Source organism: Cuculus canorus, chromosome 1 (genome assembly GCF_017976375.1).
Source record: "Cuculus canorus isolate bCucCan1 chromosome 1, bCucCan1.pri, whole genome shotgun sequence".
In the NCBI taxonomy this organism is placed as follows: Eukaryota; Metazoa; Chordata; class Aves; order Cuculiformes; family Cuculidae; genus Cuculus; species Cuculus canorus.
The window spans coordinates 192,948,679-192,964,438 of NC_071401.1; the positions used below are offsets into that span (position 1 = coordinate 192,948,679).

Here is a 15,760-nt window from a genome sequence, read left to right on the forward strand (position 1 = left end):
TGTGAGGTGGGATGCGATTGTTTTTGCACCACTTAGTTCTTTTTCTTTCCTTCATTTATTAAGCTGTCTTTATCTCAACCCTGAGTATTTTCTACCTTTTGCTCCTCCTGTTCTACTCCTGTGGTGCTGGGGGGGTGCAGGAGGAATGTATAAGCAGTTGTGTGGGTGCAGAGCTCCTGGCCAGCTTTGTGTGGTCAACTCATCACACGTCTAAATCAGTTTGGAGGCCCCGATTTCAGGCAGAGACAAGGTTTTCCATTATTTCTACTTGACACACACTCACTAGAACGTGCTTACTCTTACCTAGAATATTTATATGGTTTTACAATCAGATACGGTATACCAAAACTGTTAATGGATGCGATGTCAAGTTCTGTGACAGACTTCATTCACTTGGCCAACTTGGTTTATTGCCACAGAAAACTCTGACAAGACAATGGTTTATTAAAAACAAATACCTTTGTTTGTTGTGAACTCACTGTCTCTAGCTTTTGCAGATCTCACAAAATCAGCTGCGACTATCATTGGTGTGTAACACAAATCACATTTGTATTTTCTAACCAAAGTTCTGAAAGCCAACCTGTAAACAAATAAAAATTGAGAGGTAAATACTAAAGACATTTTTCTGATTAGCTATTCTAAAATGCTTTTCTGACAGGCAGTAGTGTTGGGATGTCCAAGTGCTATAAATAATTAAATAAGAAAAAGGTAATTATCCCCGTTTTTACAGTCAAGATAAACTTCCTCAAAGAAAACAAGGCTGACAGAATCATAAATAGTTTGGATTGGAAAAGATCATTAAGGTCTTTTAGTCCAAAGCCCCTAGTAAGCAGGGACATCTTCAATTAGATCAGGTTGCTCAGAGCCCCATCCAACCCGACTTCGGAAGTTTCCAGGGATGAGGCTTCTACTACCACTCTGGACAGCCTGCTACAGTGTTTCACCACCGTCACAGTAAAAATTTTCTTCCTAATATCTAGTGTAAACCCCTCTGGTTCTTGTTTAAAATCCTTACCACTCATCCTATTGCTACAGGCCCTGCCAAGAAGTTTTTCCCCATCTTATCAGCCCTCTTTAAGTAGTGAACATGGCAGGTACTTACTTTGAATAGCGCACCATAGGGGCACAAATTTTTACAACTTGCCCAGAATGAAACAGATCCATGGGAACTTTTGGTTGGCATGGTTTAGTTTCTGCGATGTCACCAATCATGTATAATTAGCAATCCTTTTAGCATCTGGGAAAAAACAAACAGTGTTTGGAATACACGTCATTCAGCTACTTCTCAGTCTGTGCAGCAAGAATTAGTGCTTAAACACAACCTGGTTTTGGCTATCCTAGAATCATAGAATGGTTTGGGTTGGAAGGGACCCTAAAGATCATCCAGTTCCACTCCCCTGCCATGGGCAGGGACATGTCCCACCAGATCAGGCTGCCCAAGGCCACATCCAACCTGGCCTTGAACACCTCCAGAGATGGGGCAGCCACAACTTCCCTGGGCAACCTGTGCCAGTGCCTCACCACTCTCATGGTGAAGAAACTCTTCCTAATGCCTAGTCTTCCCCCTTCCAATTTAAAGCCATTCCCGCTAGTCCTATCACTCCACGCCTTTGTAAACAGTCCCTCTCCAGCTTTCCTGTAGCCTTTTAGCTACTGGAAGGTCGCTATAAGGGCTCCTTCTCCAGGCTGAAGAACCCTGCACCAAGCCCCTCACTCGGGCAGTGCCGGCTGCCTTTTCCCACCGCCGAGCGCCCCGCTGTTATCCCTGACACCCCCCGTTGTTTCTCCTCCTCACCTCCCGTTCGGCCTGGCGGGACCCAGGGCTCGGGCGGAGTCTCCGCACACGGTGGGGCTCGGACACCCGCTCCTCCAGCTCAGGCCCCTCCGTCCTACCGGCCGCGGACCGGTCTCCCTCCACAACCTCCTCCCACACGGCGAGGACTGCGGCGCGACCGCCCCGGACTGAGCTCGACGCCCTCCGCGCCCACCGCGCGCGCGCGTACTCCCGTTCCCGCGCTCACCACGCGCGAGCGCGCGCGCCACGCTCCCGCCCGGCCCCGTCCCGTCGCGCGCCTTCGGCATCATCGCGGCGCGCCGCTGCCCCTGCCAGCATGGAGCGGGAGGAGGAGGCGGCGGGGGCGGGCGGAGCGGCCCCGGCCCTCGCCGAGCTGCTCGCTGACGGTGAGGATGATGTGTCCCCGCAGGCGGGACCCCTGCGACAGACTGCGCTGGGCGGGCAGAGGCGGCGGGAGCGCGGTGACCCCCGCGCTGTCCGGCGGCGGAGAGAGGGGACCCGGTGTCCCGGGGCTGCCGGGAGGGGTCACCTGGGGTCACCTGCTTCGGGAGGGAAGGAGAGGGCGGAGAGGAGAGGCGGAGGTGCTTGGCAGCGCTGGGATGGAGACTCGCGTCTAGCTTAGAGTCATGCAGGAGTTTGAGTTGGAAGGGACCTTAAAGATCATATAGTTCCGACCCCACAGGGCAGGAACTCGCACTAGATCAGGCTGCCCAAGGCCCCATCCAGCCTGGCCTCGAACGCCTCCAGGGACGGGGCATCCACAACTTCCTGAGCAACCTGTGCCAGTGCCTCACCACCCTCATGGAAAAATTCCTCCTTATGTCTAGTCTAAATCTGCCCCTCTCCAGTTTATACCCGTCCCCCCTCGTCCTATCACTACAAGCCTTTGTAAACAATCCCTCCCCAGCTTTCTTGTAGCCCCATTCAGGTACTGTTCCCAAAGCATCGCTACAGCATCATTTCTTAACTTGGCGTTCTACAAACTGGCGCTGCTGTGAGAGCCTGGCACGGTGTCTGTGCCACTTCGGTCCTCAGTGTTTTGAAGGTGGCTGGTGTGTGTCTGATCAGGGGTGCAACCTTGACAGCCTCACCTGCTCAAACTGTACAGTTTGGGGAAGATATCAACACTTTTTAGTGTGTTCTCTGCAACAAAAGGCTGTTCTGTGTGTGTTCTATGCAACAGAGGGGAATAAAGGCAGATATGTCTCTTTCACCATTTAACACTTCTCCGTCTCCTCTTCTCCCCTCCAGTCATCAGCTCCAAACTTGTTTCTCCTCATTGTGGTCTCTTCTAGACATAAGGAAGAATTTCTTCACCATGAGAGTGGTGAGGCACCGACACAGGTTGTCCAGGGAAGCTGTGGCTGCCCCATCCCTGGAGGTTTTCAAAGCCAGGTTGGATGGGGCCTTGGGCAGCCTCATCTAGCGGGATGTCCCTGCCCATGCAGGAGGGTTGGAACTGGATGATCTTTAAGGTGCCTTCCAACTCCAACTATTATACGATTCTGTGATTATTCACAAATCAGTGTGTCATTTGTATTGTGTGATGTAGAGCATGTATGCTGTTGGATTTGGAGGTATTGAAGGTCAGAGAACTGTTTGCTTCAGGTCCATCAATATAATTTAGCTGTTCTAAAGCTTGAAGATAAAATCTGAATCTTTTTTCAGAGTGTTATGCTGACTTCTTCAAAGAAGACTTTGATGTGAAAGCTTACACTTCCCAGTCTATCCATCAGGCTGTGATAGCTGAGCAACTAGCGAAACTTGCCCAAGGTATTAGTCAGTTGGATAAAGAGCTTCATTTACAAGTAAGTTTAAAGCAAATGTGTTATTCTGGGGTAGTTGATATAAACTAGTCAAAACCTTACTAATCTTATGATCTTGTTGCTTCTGAAATTGGCCGTTGTACTCTGCAAGCAGTAACTAAAGGTACAGCTTGCAGCAAATCTAGTAGTGAATCTGGTACTTAACCCAGTTCACTCAGTACTTCTACCAAGAAGCCATGTATTGCTTTGTTTTCAGTTTCTGTCACCAATCTCTTTCTACATGGAGGTTCCACCCTTTCTTGTAATATTCCCCAGCTCTTTCCAAATGATCATGTCAGCTATCAGAAGCACTGGCCTGTGTTTTCGGATAACAGTTGTGAGGTGATAGGAAGTGATTTAACCTACAGCCTTTTATCCTGTGTTGGACAGGAGCCTAGAGTCTAGGGTTTACTTTTATCTGGGCAAATATGACCTGTGTTAACACATCTCCACATCTTCAGCAAGGCTTTTGAGTTTGGATAGTAGGAAGCTTTTTGGTAAAAATCTTTTTGGACATCACAAATCCACAGTGGCCCTTGCAGTGAGAACACATGGTAAGTTTGTGTGTAGTTTCAAAACCTGATTATGCTTCCCCCCCAGCCTAAACTGCTAAATTCTTTGGGAACTAGTTTCTAAATGTCACAAGTAGAAAAGAAAATATAAAAAATGTGAATATGCATTATTACTGTGTGATTAATAAGCTTAAACTTACTATTACGGTTATATATGAAGGTGTTTTGAAGTGTGATTGCTGACTTTAATTAAGATGTCAGCTGTGCTTCAGTCACTGACTTTTTCTTGTTCTGAGCTTGCCGCTTTTGTGAATTAAAATGTATTCTAAAAACAGTTTCATCTTTAAGGTGCGGCTGCTTTTTCCTGTGTCAGCCTGATGTAGGGATGGTGATAGTTTAATGCTTAATGTAGACACAATGACAATAAATTATTATTCCTTTCAGGCACACATCCCTGTTTTTCTTTGTTGATTTCTCTGTTCTTTTTTTTTTTAAGGTTGTTGCTAGACATGAAGACCTGCTGGCCCAAGCAACTGGAATTGAATCCCTGGAAGGCAAGTACCATTATATTAAGCTTGCTACTTCTTTCACTTTCAGTATCTGTTCAGGGAATGTCTTTCACTGCCAACTTTGGCCTCTAGTGTTAAGGCTATGAGTGTAACGTGGCAGCCGCTTTTTGATTGTCAGTAGATGGAGCTCCAGGGAGAAGATTTGGCTGGTACTTCTCTGGAGTAACTACTTCATAGGAAAATGTATTTTGATAATCAGTATGAGCAACTGTAGCAATCAAGTCTTTTTGACCTTTTAATATAGTTTTCTAAATAAGTCTCATTTTGTTGTATCTGTTGGTCTGAGTACCAAGTTTGCGCCTGTTTCTTGGTGCAAATCTTAACCAAAGAGGCTTTAATATGTAATCTTAACTGCATTGGGATTTTTTTCTTCCTAGTAAGGGGCTGCTGAGTTAAATACATACCTTTGTGTTATTCCACCATTTGGGATCTGGATTTTAACATAAAAGGCTGTCTTTCAAAGGCGTTAGTTAAGAACCATTGAATTTGTATAGAAAAGTAGTTGCAGTATATTGTTCTTGTGTTAGGAGCTCATTAGACCTGCCATTCTGTTCTTTGTCACTTGCTGGGAACTTCACTTGGTTTGTGGGTTTGTGTGGGTTTTTTTTTTTCTTTTGTGCAGAAAGATATTTACCTCTATAACATGCTAATTTGAATTTACTATGGAATCCAAGCATTTGCCCTTTTCCTCTTCTATTTTGTAACTTCCTAAGTAATTTATCTTTGTTCATCCCGGTCATGATCTTCAGCAATTTGTGCTCAGTAGAATTGTGGTTTCTGAAATCATAGTGGTTTCTGAAGGCATCCTTTCCTAAAATTTCTCTGAGGAAAGAATGAAGTACTTCAGTACTTAAAAACAACTGTTCAGTTATAGAACATTCCTGTAAGGCAGGTGTGGTAAATAATGTGTGTTTCACAGCTAATAACCCAAAGTAAAAATAAAATTGAATTCACCTCAAATTTGTTGAAATTTCTCCATTTTCTTAGAGTTATACTCTCTAAGGGCCTGTGTTTGGGGAAGGGAGAAGCATGCAAAAGTTCTAATCCTGAGAAACTTCAGTCTGCAAGCTGCCAGGAAAATCTAAAGTCTCTGTACACAAAGATGGTGTTTTAAGTTTTGCAAAACTTTTTATCTCTGCCCTTCTTGTGCTACACGTGATATAGGGCCACTGTAGAAGAAACATGGAGTCTAGATTCATACGAAAAAGAAAAGATGGGTGTCAGTAAGAATTTTATTAATAGTTGTGAGCTCTTGGTATGTTTATCAAGAAAGTTAGGAAGTGAAGGTTGTGGAACTAGTTCATAGCATGCATAATTATTTGGAAGTGTGAAAGTGAATATCATTAGCTGTTTAAAATTGATATATTTGGCTTGTAGAGTCCTTTCTTTCTTGTGTCTGTGCACTTTTTTAATGGTAGACCACGGATCTGGTATACGTACTCTTTTCTGTCTGTCAGCTCAATAGATATCTTGAGCTACCTGTTAGCTCAAGGTAAGCTAAATGGTATTATCCCATATCTTATGCAGCAGATGGGGAGGGTAGATTGCATTTTCACCTATCCTAATTCTTCCTTCTGGCAAGAGGACTGCTGTATGCTTTATAGCAATGTCACAGTCAGAGATGCAGCACTATCATGCTACTGTCCCTCCCCCATTATTGCAATGTACAGTAGAAAATTCAGCCTATTTTGCCAACTTTTCACTGTATCTTGTATCTTCATTCTCTGATGTTTCAGAATTGCGTGCCTACCATTCCATGTATAAAAGTCAGAGAAATCCTGAACCAAAGTAACAATTCTGAAATATAGAGAAGATGAGAGTTGGCATATTTATATAAATTACACGAGATACAGTCTCCGTACAAGACAAGATGAATGAAACTCTTGGCTGTATATATGTTTGTCTTCCATCTTACTGTATCATATTGCAGTTTTATCCAATTTAATGATGACATGCTTGTAAACAGGGCTTTACAAAAATGTATGTTTGAGAATGCTAACAATAACTGGAACAAAAATAATTTCATAGGCCTGGGTTTGCCTAACTTAATTAAATTCTCAGCAGGCTGATTCCATATTGCAAAAATTACTGCTCCTCTTGACTACTTCGTTTGCAATTTAACAAGAAAAGAACAAGCATGCTTGTGTGCTGCTTCTTTGTGCTACTTTGCCAAACTAATTAGGGTGGCTTGCTCTGTTTGTATTCTATATTAAATGACCTCACAATTACACTGATACCTTACTTTTTGCTAAAGATGCTTGTGCATGGGAGGAAAACTGAAATAGAGTTGGTTATCTTCTCAGTCCTCTTTGTTGCTTTTTGTGAACTATCTAGTCACTGTGTTAAATAAATTGTGTTAAATAGGTTGTACCATTTTTGTATATCATGTTCAGGTGTTTGTACTAGGTGTTTGTTCTCTTGTCTTAGAAAGCAATATGCTCTAAATGTTTGAAATGTCACATACGCTGAATCTCAGAGTGATATAGGTTTGTGTTCTCCACCAATAAATTTACCATGACATTCAATGAGTGACTTGTTACCTGCTCAGTGTATTTCCAAGTATGCTATGTTTTATAAATTTCAGTCTGTTTGAATGCTTTGTTTTAAAGGAGGAAGCTGTTTTTTATTAATGCTGAAGTAGTCTGCAGTTGTTACTATGGTTTGAAGAGTGGTTCTTTCTGTCATTGACAAGTGTTCCATGTGAAAAATGTACTTTATTTTGCAGGTGTCCTCCAGATGATGCAAACTAGGATAGGAGCTCTACAAAGTACTGTTGATAGGTATGCCATTCACTATGCGATTAGAAACTATAATTTTTTTTATTGTTCTATCATGTTATTTATTAATGCTGCTATAAATAAATTTCTCTTCTTATCTTTAGAATTAAAGTAAAAATTGTTGACCCCTACAACAAAATAGTGTCTCGCACAGCGCAGCTAGCAAAACTTCAAGTAAGTTGTATTAAAAATGTATTAAAAAAACCCTTTTTGAATGTATATTGTTTCCCAGTTGTCAGAGAGATGGGTGAGATTTTCATAATTCAGTAGACTGTAGTTTATTGTTGGTACTTTTCAATGAAAATCAATATTTGTGTGTCTCATCATGAGCTACTGAGAAGTGCTTCGTTTTGCAAACTAAGAGACTGATCTCTGCACTAGCTAAGTGAGTTTTTGTAGAGATGGAGGGAAGAAGAAGGGTTATCTGAGTAGACACTAATTACATTCTCATTACTGTTTGTGTAATTTTGGTATTTAATGTTATAGTGCCATTGTGTAGAAGATGTGTTTTTCTTTAAGTTAATGCATGCTTGACTGCAGCTTAGTAAGAGTTCAGGAATTAATTAATTCTTTCAGAATAGTCATGATGCAGCTTACGGAGACAGTCGTGGTTCAGGAGTTTTATAAGCCCAGGTACATTGTTGTCCCTGCCTTTTGAATGTAAGTGGAGTCTACGGGAGAATGTAGATCTCTGTTAGAGGATAGCAGTGGGAGTTAGCTTATCACGACGACATTGAGATAAGTGTCCAAGACTTCCATTGCTGATTTTATATTCATTGAAAACTATTCCATAGTTCTTCAGTTGTGTAGGTGCATTGTAGTCAGTTTATGGTTTGAAGAGCAACACAACTTCAAATCTACAACTGTTTAATGAGTTATTGTTTGAACTATTTGTCTTCAAAAATTTGCCTTAGCTTTGCAATACTACGAAGTTATCTAAAAGTAGCAGAAATTTGAGCTGTGAATACATGCTCAAGTCGGTTGCCCTCTATGGGTTGTACAGCAGAGTAGATGGAGCTGCAAATTGTCATGCAATCTGGGGGCTGGTGGAGCAGCTGCACCAGTCTCTTGGCTGAACTTCTATTTTCTACATTCAGTAGCAGTGAAGTTCAGCAGGAAGCTCTTAACACTATGTTCAGCCAGTTTGCGCAGCTGCTTCTCCTGTTCTTTTCAACTCCAGCTATTAACTGTTTATGCCACTGGGCAAAACTTCCTTAACTTCCTTGACTTCCATGTGGCAGGTTAGGTGCGGGGCTTTTTTGTTCTCTGATGTATGTTGCAACTGTAGGAAGGGTTGTGGGAATTTGAGGCTAAAGATTATGATAATTTCTGCCCTGACCTTACATAAAGTCTAACTGCAGAAAGATGTCTGAGAAGAATGAGTCCATGAACTTAGGAAACGTTTCTTAGGTGCACTTGCTTCCTCTTTGCTGTAGCAGGGTTACATGGATTTTCCTGTGGTGTGAAAGCAGAATACACCCAGAGTCAGCATTACTCAAATTTGCTGTACCAAGGAATTTGCAGTGTCTGGCTTTTCTGGGCTGTAAGTCAGAAGAAAGAGGTGCAGGACAAGGGGAGCATCCAAATCCATTTACTTCTCTCAGTATAGAAAGAGGAATGATGATTCCGACTTCTCTGCTGCTGGCAGTCCATCCTTGGCACAAGAGCTGCTGTTCCTTCTAGTGTTGGAAGATACCTAGGAAATTATTTATGTTGCACTATGTGTTGGGAGGCATTGAGGGTCGGGGCACCTGGGCTTACGGAGTGGAGTCAGTAGGCCTTTGAGCTGTCAGCCCTTCTGCCTCCCCAAGGTGCACTGCTGTTGTGTCTCGTTAGCTGGCTGCCGTGTTGTTCAGGAAGGAAGGGCAGCAACACAGAAAACTGTTAACTTCCTGGCAGTGGCAGGGCTTGTGACATGGAATTGCTCCCAAATGTGAGATTGGTGGCATGGGACGTTTTCAAACTTGCTAATTTTGTCAGTTGATGTACAGTTGGTAGAATAAGTAAAAAAAAGTAGACGGTTGATAGCAGAGGTTGCTCCCTGTCAAAATATGTAGGGCTGCCAGATATGTTTTGCTGAACTGTGTGGTGTTTAAGGGCCTCTTGTACTCATGATGGTATCGTTTTAGTGCTTTTCCATTGATTGCTGTGGGACTGCTCACAAACTGAAGGAATATTTGGCTTGCATAAAGTGGGATTTTGCCATCTGTAGTTGTTTTTAATATAGTCTGGCTTTTTTATAAACATTCTCAGTGCAAATTCATTGTCGAACTTCAATTCTAGTACTGAATTCTAAATCTCTGCTGTGTGCTTGTGTATATTGTGTCTTGCTGTGCTCTTACAGCTTCACGGCATCCCAAGGGAGCCACAGACTCACAAAGCTTACTTCCTACTTTAATTTATACTGTCCTCTTCTGAGTCTTTCCAAAGTAGATCACAAGCTAAATGGGAGTAGTTAACAGCTAAAACATGCAGACACAGTTTGTCTTTCAGAGGCTTATTTTCTGTGTGGCTCTGTTAAACCAAGTGTTTCTACATGTTTTCTTACTTTCAGATATCTCAGTGTTTAAAAAATCCTTATAAGATCTAAATGTTTAAAACTTTTTTTTTTTTTTAAAAACGTGTTTTTTAAAGTCGCTCTCTCTTAAAATAATTCACCAGATGCAGATTTCATTCAGATGCTACGGTGACTAAATAGTAAATGTGATCTGAACATAGAGGACTGTCACATCTTTCTGTTGGCTTCTGTTATATATACATACTCAATTACATCAAGATCTAGCAGATACATGCATATACGAGCTATGCACTGGCACATTTTGAATGGTCCTCTCTTTATAGTTAACTCTTCTTTCAGTGATTTCTTAAAATTAATTTGAGATTAAAAGTACGAGGCTATTTGATTGCTCAAGTTGTAGCAATAATGTCTGTTAGTGTTGATATGTTGCCTTAAATTCCCGGAGATAACATGTAATCTCCAGAAAAATTGTGTTCTGTCTTTAATTTTATGAAACCCATTGGGAGTAGCTCAGGGCACTGGCCTTTTCCAAATTAATTCTTGCTTGAACAGTGGAATTCATTCCTTCTTGGATGAAAGCATCTCCTTTAGAAAAGCATACTACATCAATGGAGGAAGGGAATGTTTCCTGAGTTAATTCAAGCTTCTGTTATGCATATGGTCAGGTAAGAGGATCCAGTGTCTGTGAACAACTCCACTGTTAGATAAAAAAATTATTTCCGTTACACAGTCCTCTTATGTTGGATTCTTTTACAGTGACTGGGAGTTTTATTAAGTTGAACAACTGATGTAAATGGAAATACTTGAGTGAAACAGAACATAATGCAAGGGCATAATGCAGTAGCAATGGCTGTGAAGTTATGAGTGCAGTGGATTTTTCTCCTTTTTCTAATTCACAGGGACAGAAGTGAAAATTTTCTTTTTGCTCTTGTATCTAAATGTGATTTCTCCAATCTCTTATTCAGCTTGATAGTCCATTTAAAAGATGGTTTCTTGGGACAGGATATAATGAGCAACAATCAAATGAAAAAAATAATCTTTTGGCATAAAGTAAAAGATGGTCAGAAGATAACTGAAGTTGAATTCCTAGGGAAAAACATTAGCCAGAGGTATACACAATTGGATTACAGAGTAATTAAATTTGAAAGCAGAGTAGTAATACTATGCCCTCTTCTTTGGCAAAGCACAGTGCACTATATGAAAAGCTATTTTTAATTATCTTGTAGAAATTTAGTTCATAGATATGAAAGTGATATGTGGATCAAGATTTTTCTAATTAAAGAAATGAATTAATAAAAACTAATACGTTAATCTCTCAAAGTAGGATAAAACCCACTTGGTTTTCACTAATGGTAATAGAAGTCATGTGGTTGTCTTAAAACACTTAGGAAACTTGCACTTCAGACTGTGTGATATAGAGCTAAAAGCAGCAAGTGATTGTGCTTTCAGTCATTTGCCTCAGTGTTTTTTTTTTCTGTTTTTTTCCTTTTCATTCTGTCTAGATGTTTAGTAAAATTAAACTTTAATATTTGTGTTTTGATTTGTGCTGGCACAGGAAAGAGACTGACAAGTTGTGCAGTCCATTGTTGGTTTAAATTACTCACTTGGGTGTTTCCATATGTACACTTTAAAATTTGTTTTCAAGACATTAACTTGAGTCTAAAAAAGTGGTTCAATGTCCGTCAGATACTAAGTATTTTTAAAAGTAATTTTAATTTAATTTTGATATCCATAAGGTAAATATTTCAGGAGGCTTTGTCTTCAGTACCAGGGAAAATACCTCATAACAATGATGTCTTGTTCCAAACTTCTTATCTACCTCTTATGCTAATATGATTGCAGATGTTGGTCTCTGTCTGTGACTGCACTAACATACACATACTTTTTTACCTTCTCCTTAAAAGTATTTTTGATTTCTAGTTTAGATGTTACACACATCAGAGCCTTGCTTCTCCTGGGGCGTGTACTTCCTAGCCCCACTGACCTAATCCAGCCCTAGAGGAATTCTGCACTTAACCTCTTACTGTTTTCCTGTCTCTGTTATTTGCTTTATAGAAGGAGAAAACCTGTCTAGAGATCTTAGTTTAATAGAATATTATGAAACTATTTAGTTTTACTCAGACATCAGCAATGACTTTTTTTTTTTTTTTCTAAATTGGTGCTAATGAAAACATAAACAAATGTTTCCTGAAAATTTATGTATGGATCCTGAAAAAAAGGGATTTCAGTTTTCAATAAACCCAAGGAATTTGGTTTTATTCACATTCATTTTTTTGGTTAAAAATAGTTCTCTATTTGAGGCCTAATATTATGTGATCGTAATGTACTGATAATATCCCCTAATGCTACAATTTCTCTGCAGGCAGCTTGTGACTTGCTGCGGAGGATAATACGCATCTTGTATCTCAGTAAGAGACTTCAAGGACAACTGCAGGGAGGAAGCAGAGAGATAACAAAAGCTGCCCAGAGTCTCAATGAACTTGGTGAGTCCTTCTTAGTTACTTTTAGAGGCATCTTTAGCTTGCGCTCGTATGACTTAAAGACTAGTGTTTGACTGCGAAAGATTGAGGGATTTCTTTGTTTTTCGCTGTCGTTCTTGCTGTCTGTTTCCTGATTTGAATTGAGAAATGATATGGATGGAACTCATTAGTATTTTCAGGTTTTTTTATATGACTTCTCTAGATAAAAGTATTTAATAATATGAAAATACTTTGATAATAACTTTGTGTTCTTTTGGGCAACAGTTTTTTGTGAAGCAATTAATTTCGCATTGGTTCATATTTGCATAAGACACCTTTAGAAGCAGCAGGTATATATTTAGCTTTTGGAAGATGTTGCGCTACATTATGGCATTGTTTGATTTACAGTTTATGTCCTAAAAGAAAATTCTTGGTCTTTGTAGCCTTTTTGAAAGCCATATGTGATATAATATAAAGATACCTGACCTAATTCAAATAATGGAAGCATTCTGCTGCAGTAGTGACTAATTTGCCTTGTGTTTTATTGGCTTTTAGGAAGAATGATTAAATAGTTCTCATGAAGCTCACATTACATTGCTAGATTGTTTTCTGTATTTGAGCTAGCTTGAGTATGTCCACACTGTGCTGCAGGATGCAGTGAGGAGCATCCCATTAGTCTTGGAGCTTGGCTGTTTGTGTTGTATATGGTATCTTGCCAGCTGTTTCTCCTTTGATTTAATGGTATTCAAATTTCAGCTTCCCAAAATAGGTTGTGGGAGGGCTGAACTCTCAAGCATTCAGAATCATCCTGAGGTTTATTGTGCGTATTTGTCACTACTGCTCTTTTTATAGTGTGTAATCAAAAAATTATTAGACAATGACTTAGTCTTATAATTAGCAGATGCTGTGTTGCAAACGGAAAGTTTATATATTTATTTAGTATATCAGTTTGACTGAAGCACTTAAGGATCAATTGTAGCATTCTAAGCTAGAATATTTTCTCTAATTTTCTGTTTTTTCTAATGTTTAATTTTCTTTCCATTTGGTCTCCCTTCACATCCTAAGACTTGTGGGATTAATCTGAATGCTAGATCCTATCCAAATAATTAGTACAATTTAATGGTAAAATCTGAGATGTTTATTTTGTACAGTTTTTAGGATTTCTTTCTTAAAGAAAATGCCTTTTATTACTCCTTCCGCTATTTTTTTCTTTCACCATTTAAAAAAAGAGCTTGCATTCTGTTTTGTTCAAGTGATACAGTCTTTTGAGTTTCTTGTTTTCAAGTACTTGGTCTTTCCCTGAAGCTTAGTAATGTTTGAATAATAATTATTGTTAAAGATGAAGGGAAATGTGTCCCCTTAGGAAGCCCTTTTGAGTTTCATCCTGCAGTCCATAGTGGCGGGGCCAAGGCTTATGGTCATTAATTTAATCTTTAGTTCTGGATGGTTTGTGGCCTGGTAAAAATCCCTTGGCTACTGTCGTCTCTCTCCCTCTCTTTTCCTGGTATCTCTTCCTTTCTTCTCTGTCACAATTTGAGTTAAAATATGTGAGACTTCAGAGGGACAGTTTACCAATCTGCTTAACCCTTTCTCCGACAATCTCGCAAGAACAATAAACTGCTCACCTTGTCAGAGTAAGGTAAACACTGAGCAATCACGCAAGGACAATTAATCTTGTCCAGTATGCTCTACACCATGGCACTTGGGTTTTGACCCTTTCTCCGACAGTGTCGCAGAAATGAAAATATACCATCCAGCTTTCTGGGTTGCGGCAAACACTAAGTAATCATGCTAGGGCAATTAATATTGTCCGGCTTGCTCGACACCGCTTTACTGGGCTCTTAACAGAGGTCTCGCAAAGACAATCAGTCTCATCTAGCTTGCTGAGTTTAAATCAGAAATCCCCTTTAAATCCCTGTTAACAGTTAGTAGGATTCCTGAGACTTGTATGTTTATAAAAAAGTTGATTTTATTAGGAATAAATGATTATAAGAATTTGTGACTAAATAAGGGTTCCGTGGTGGCTGGGGATAAGATACTGTTTTCAAAAATATATTGCAAGTCAAGCATCTGAGCATGGATAGGAGCAATGTGCAGGTAGGAAATATGTGATTAAGGTCAAAATATAGAGTTACTAATAATTAGCTTGATGTTAAGATATATATTTAGCACGCATAACACAAAAATCTTACCCCAGTGATGTCCCAGTTGGGGAGGGAAGATGGGGTTTAACCCATAGGCTGATCCCAAAAGTTTTGATGTTCTTTCCCCTCTACAACTTTTCCCTTTGTTTACATTTTTATAACTTGGGCCTTTGGGGTGGAGTTTTAGGTGGAGCTTGAGTGACTGAAGCAATTATGTCAACCCCTGCTGATAGGTGGAGAAAAAGTTCTTGCCTCACATGCCGAAACTTAACTGTACACACCCAGTAGGAATCTTTACGAGAGTGGTGTGTCTCAGAGACAGGGAGGAGACAAGTAGCCTTAGGTGTGGAGGTGTGTTTTAGTATTATAATAATATGACAGTGATGTTATAATGAGTACAGGTCAGACGGAGGGCAGGATTGTCAGAGCAGCAGCTGCAGTTCATCTTCTTGGAAAATACTTGGGCAGTTGTACCATGCTCCTTGCTGATAGTGGGGCTGGCTACGTCTATCTCCAAATGTCCGATCTCCCACTTAACAGGCTAGATGTCCTTGCTGTATTCCTTTCTGATAAAAAGTGTGCTACACCTGTGCGTGTTGTATCTCCACTAACTTTGCTTTTAAAATAAAACTGCCTTGTACTCAGCCTGTGGAGGGGGAATATTCAGAAAACTTTGGGGTTCCCATTTCTCCCCACATTTAGCTTTATTCCCACATTCTCTCTTACCTCTCCATCTGCAGCCCTCTCATCGCTTAGCTATCAGCTCTTTGTTATCCTCTGCTGCCCACCTTGACTAGTCTGAATTCCTATGACCTTCCAGCTGGCCATGAAGCCATTCCTATGGCCTTCCAGCTGGCCATGAAGCCCAGCACCCGAGTGGATGGGAACAGCCCTGGAAGGAGTGGCTGGTGTGGTGGACTGGAGGTGTTTATCCTGTGTAGTGAGGTGATGGATTACTGGATATGAGGTGGCTGTGTTCAGACAGGATGGCAGTGTGCAGTGGCTGGAGCCATCAGTGTTCAGGATACCGCAGGGGCCCTCGGTGGGAAAGTGGTGTGTTGCAGGGAGGCTGGATTTTGGAATTAAACTGGGGAAGCACTGTGCTGTGCTTCTGGCCGCACTGGAGGGTGTGGGACACCTGTAGGGTGATGGTGGTAGCACAGTGCAGGAGAGCAGTGGTG

General features: G+C 40.8%; 2 protein-coding genes across 3 annotated transcripts in view; one reads left to right on the plus strand and one right to left on the minus strand.

Annotated features, from left to right (window-relative positions):
* The window catches only part of DUS4L (dihydrouridine synthase 4 like), a 38,286-nt gene extending 36,351 nt beyond the window's left edge, over positions 1-1,935 (minus strand). For both annotated transcript variants that reach the window (XM_054063349.1, XM_009557274.2), the window contains exons 1-3: positions 1,796-1,935; positions 1,103-1,237; positions 459-580 (exon numbers count right to left, since the gene is read on the minus strand). In XM_054063349.1, coding sequence (XP_053919324.1) covers positions 459-580; positions 1,103-1,212 — 232 coding nt within the window. In that variant the 5' untranslated portion in view covers positions 1,213-1,237; positions 1,796-1,935. The remainder of the gene's footprint in view (positions 1-458; positions 581-1,102; positions 1,238-1,795) is intronic.
* Positions 1,936-2,055: 120 nt separating this feature from the next.
* COG5 (component of oligomeric golgi complex 5) overlaps positions 2,056-15,760 on the plus strand; it is a 185,136-nt gene continuing 171,431 nt past the window's right edge. Inside the window, 6 exon segments of the mRNA XM_054063261.1 lie at positions 2,056-2,181; positions 3,464-3,603; positions 4,609-4,666; positions 7,407-7,461; positions 7,563-7,632; positions 12,339-12,459. Of these exon segments, the coding sequence (XP_053919236.1) occupies positions 2,112-2,181; positions 3,464-3,603; positions 4,609-4,666; positions 7,407-7,461; positions 7,563-7,632; positions 12,339-12,459 (514 nt within the window). The 5' untranslated portion in view covers positions 2,056-2,111.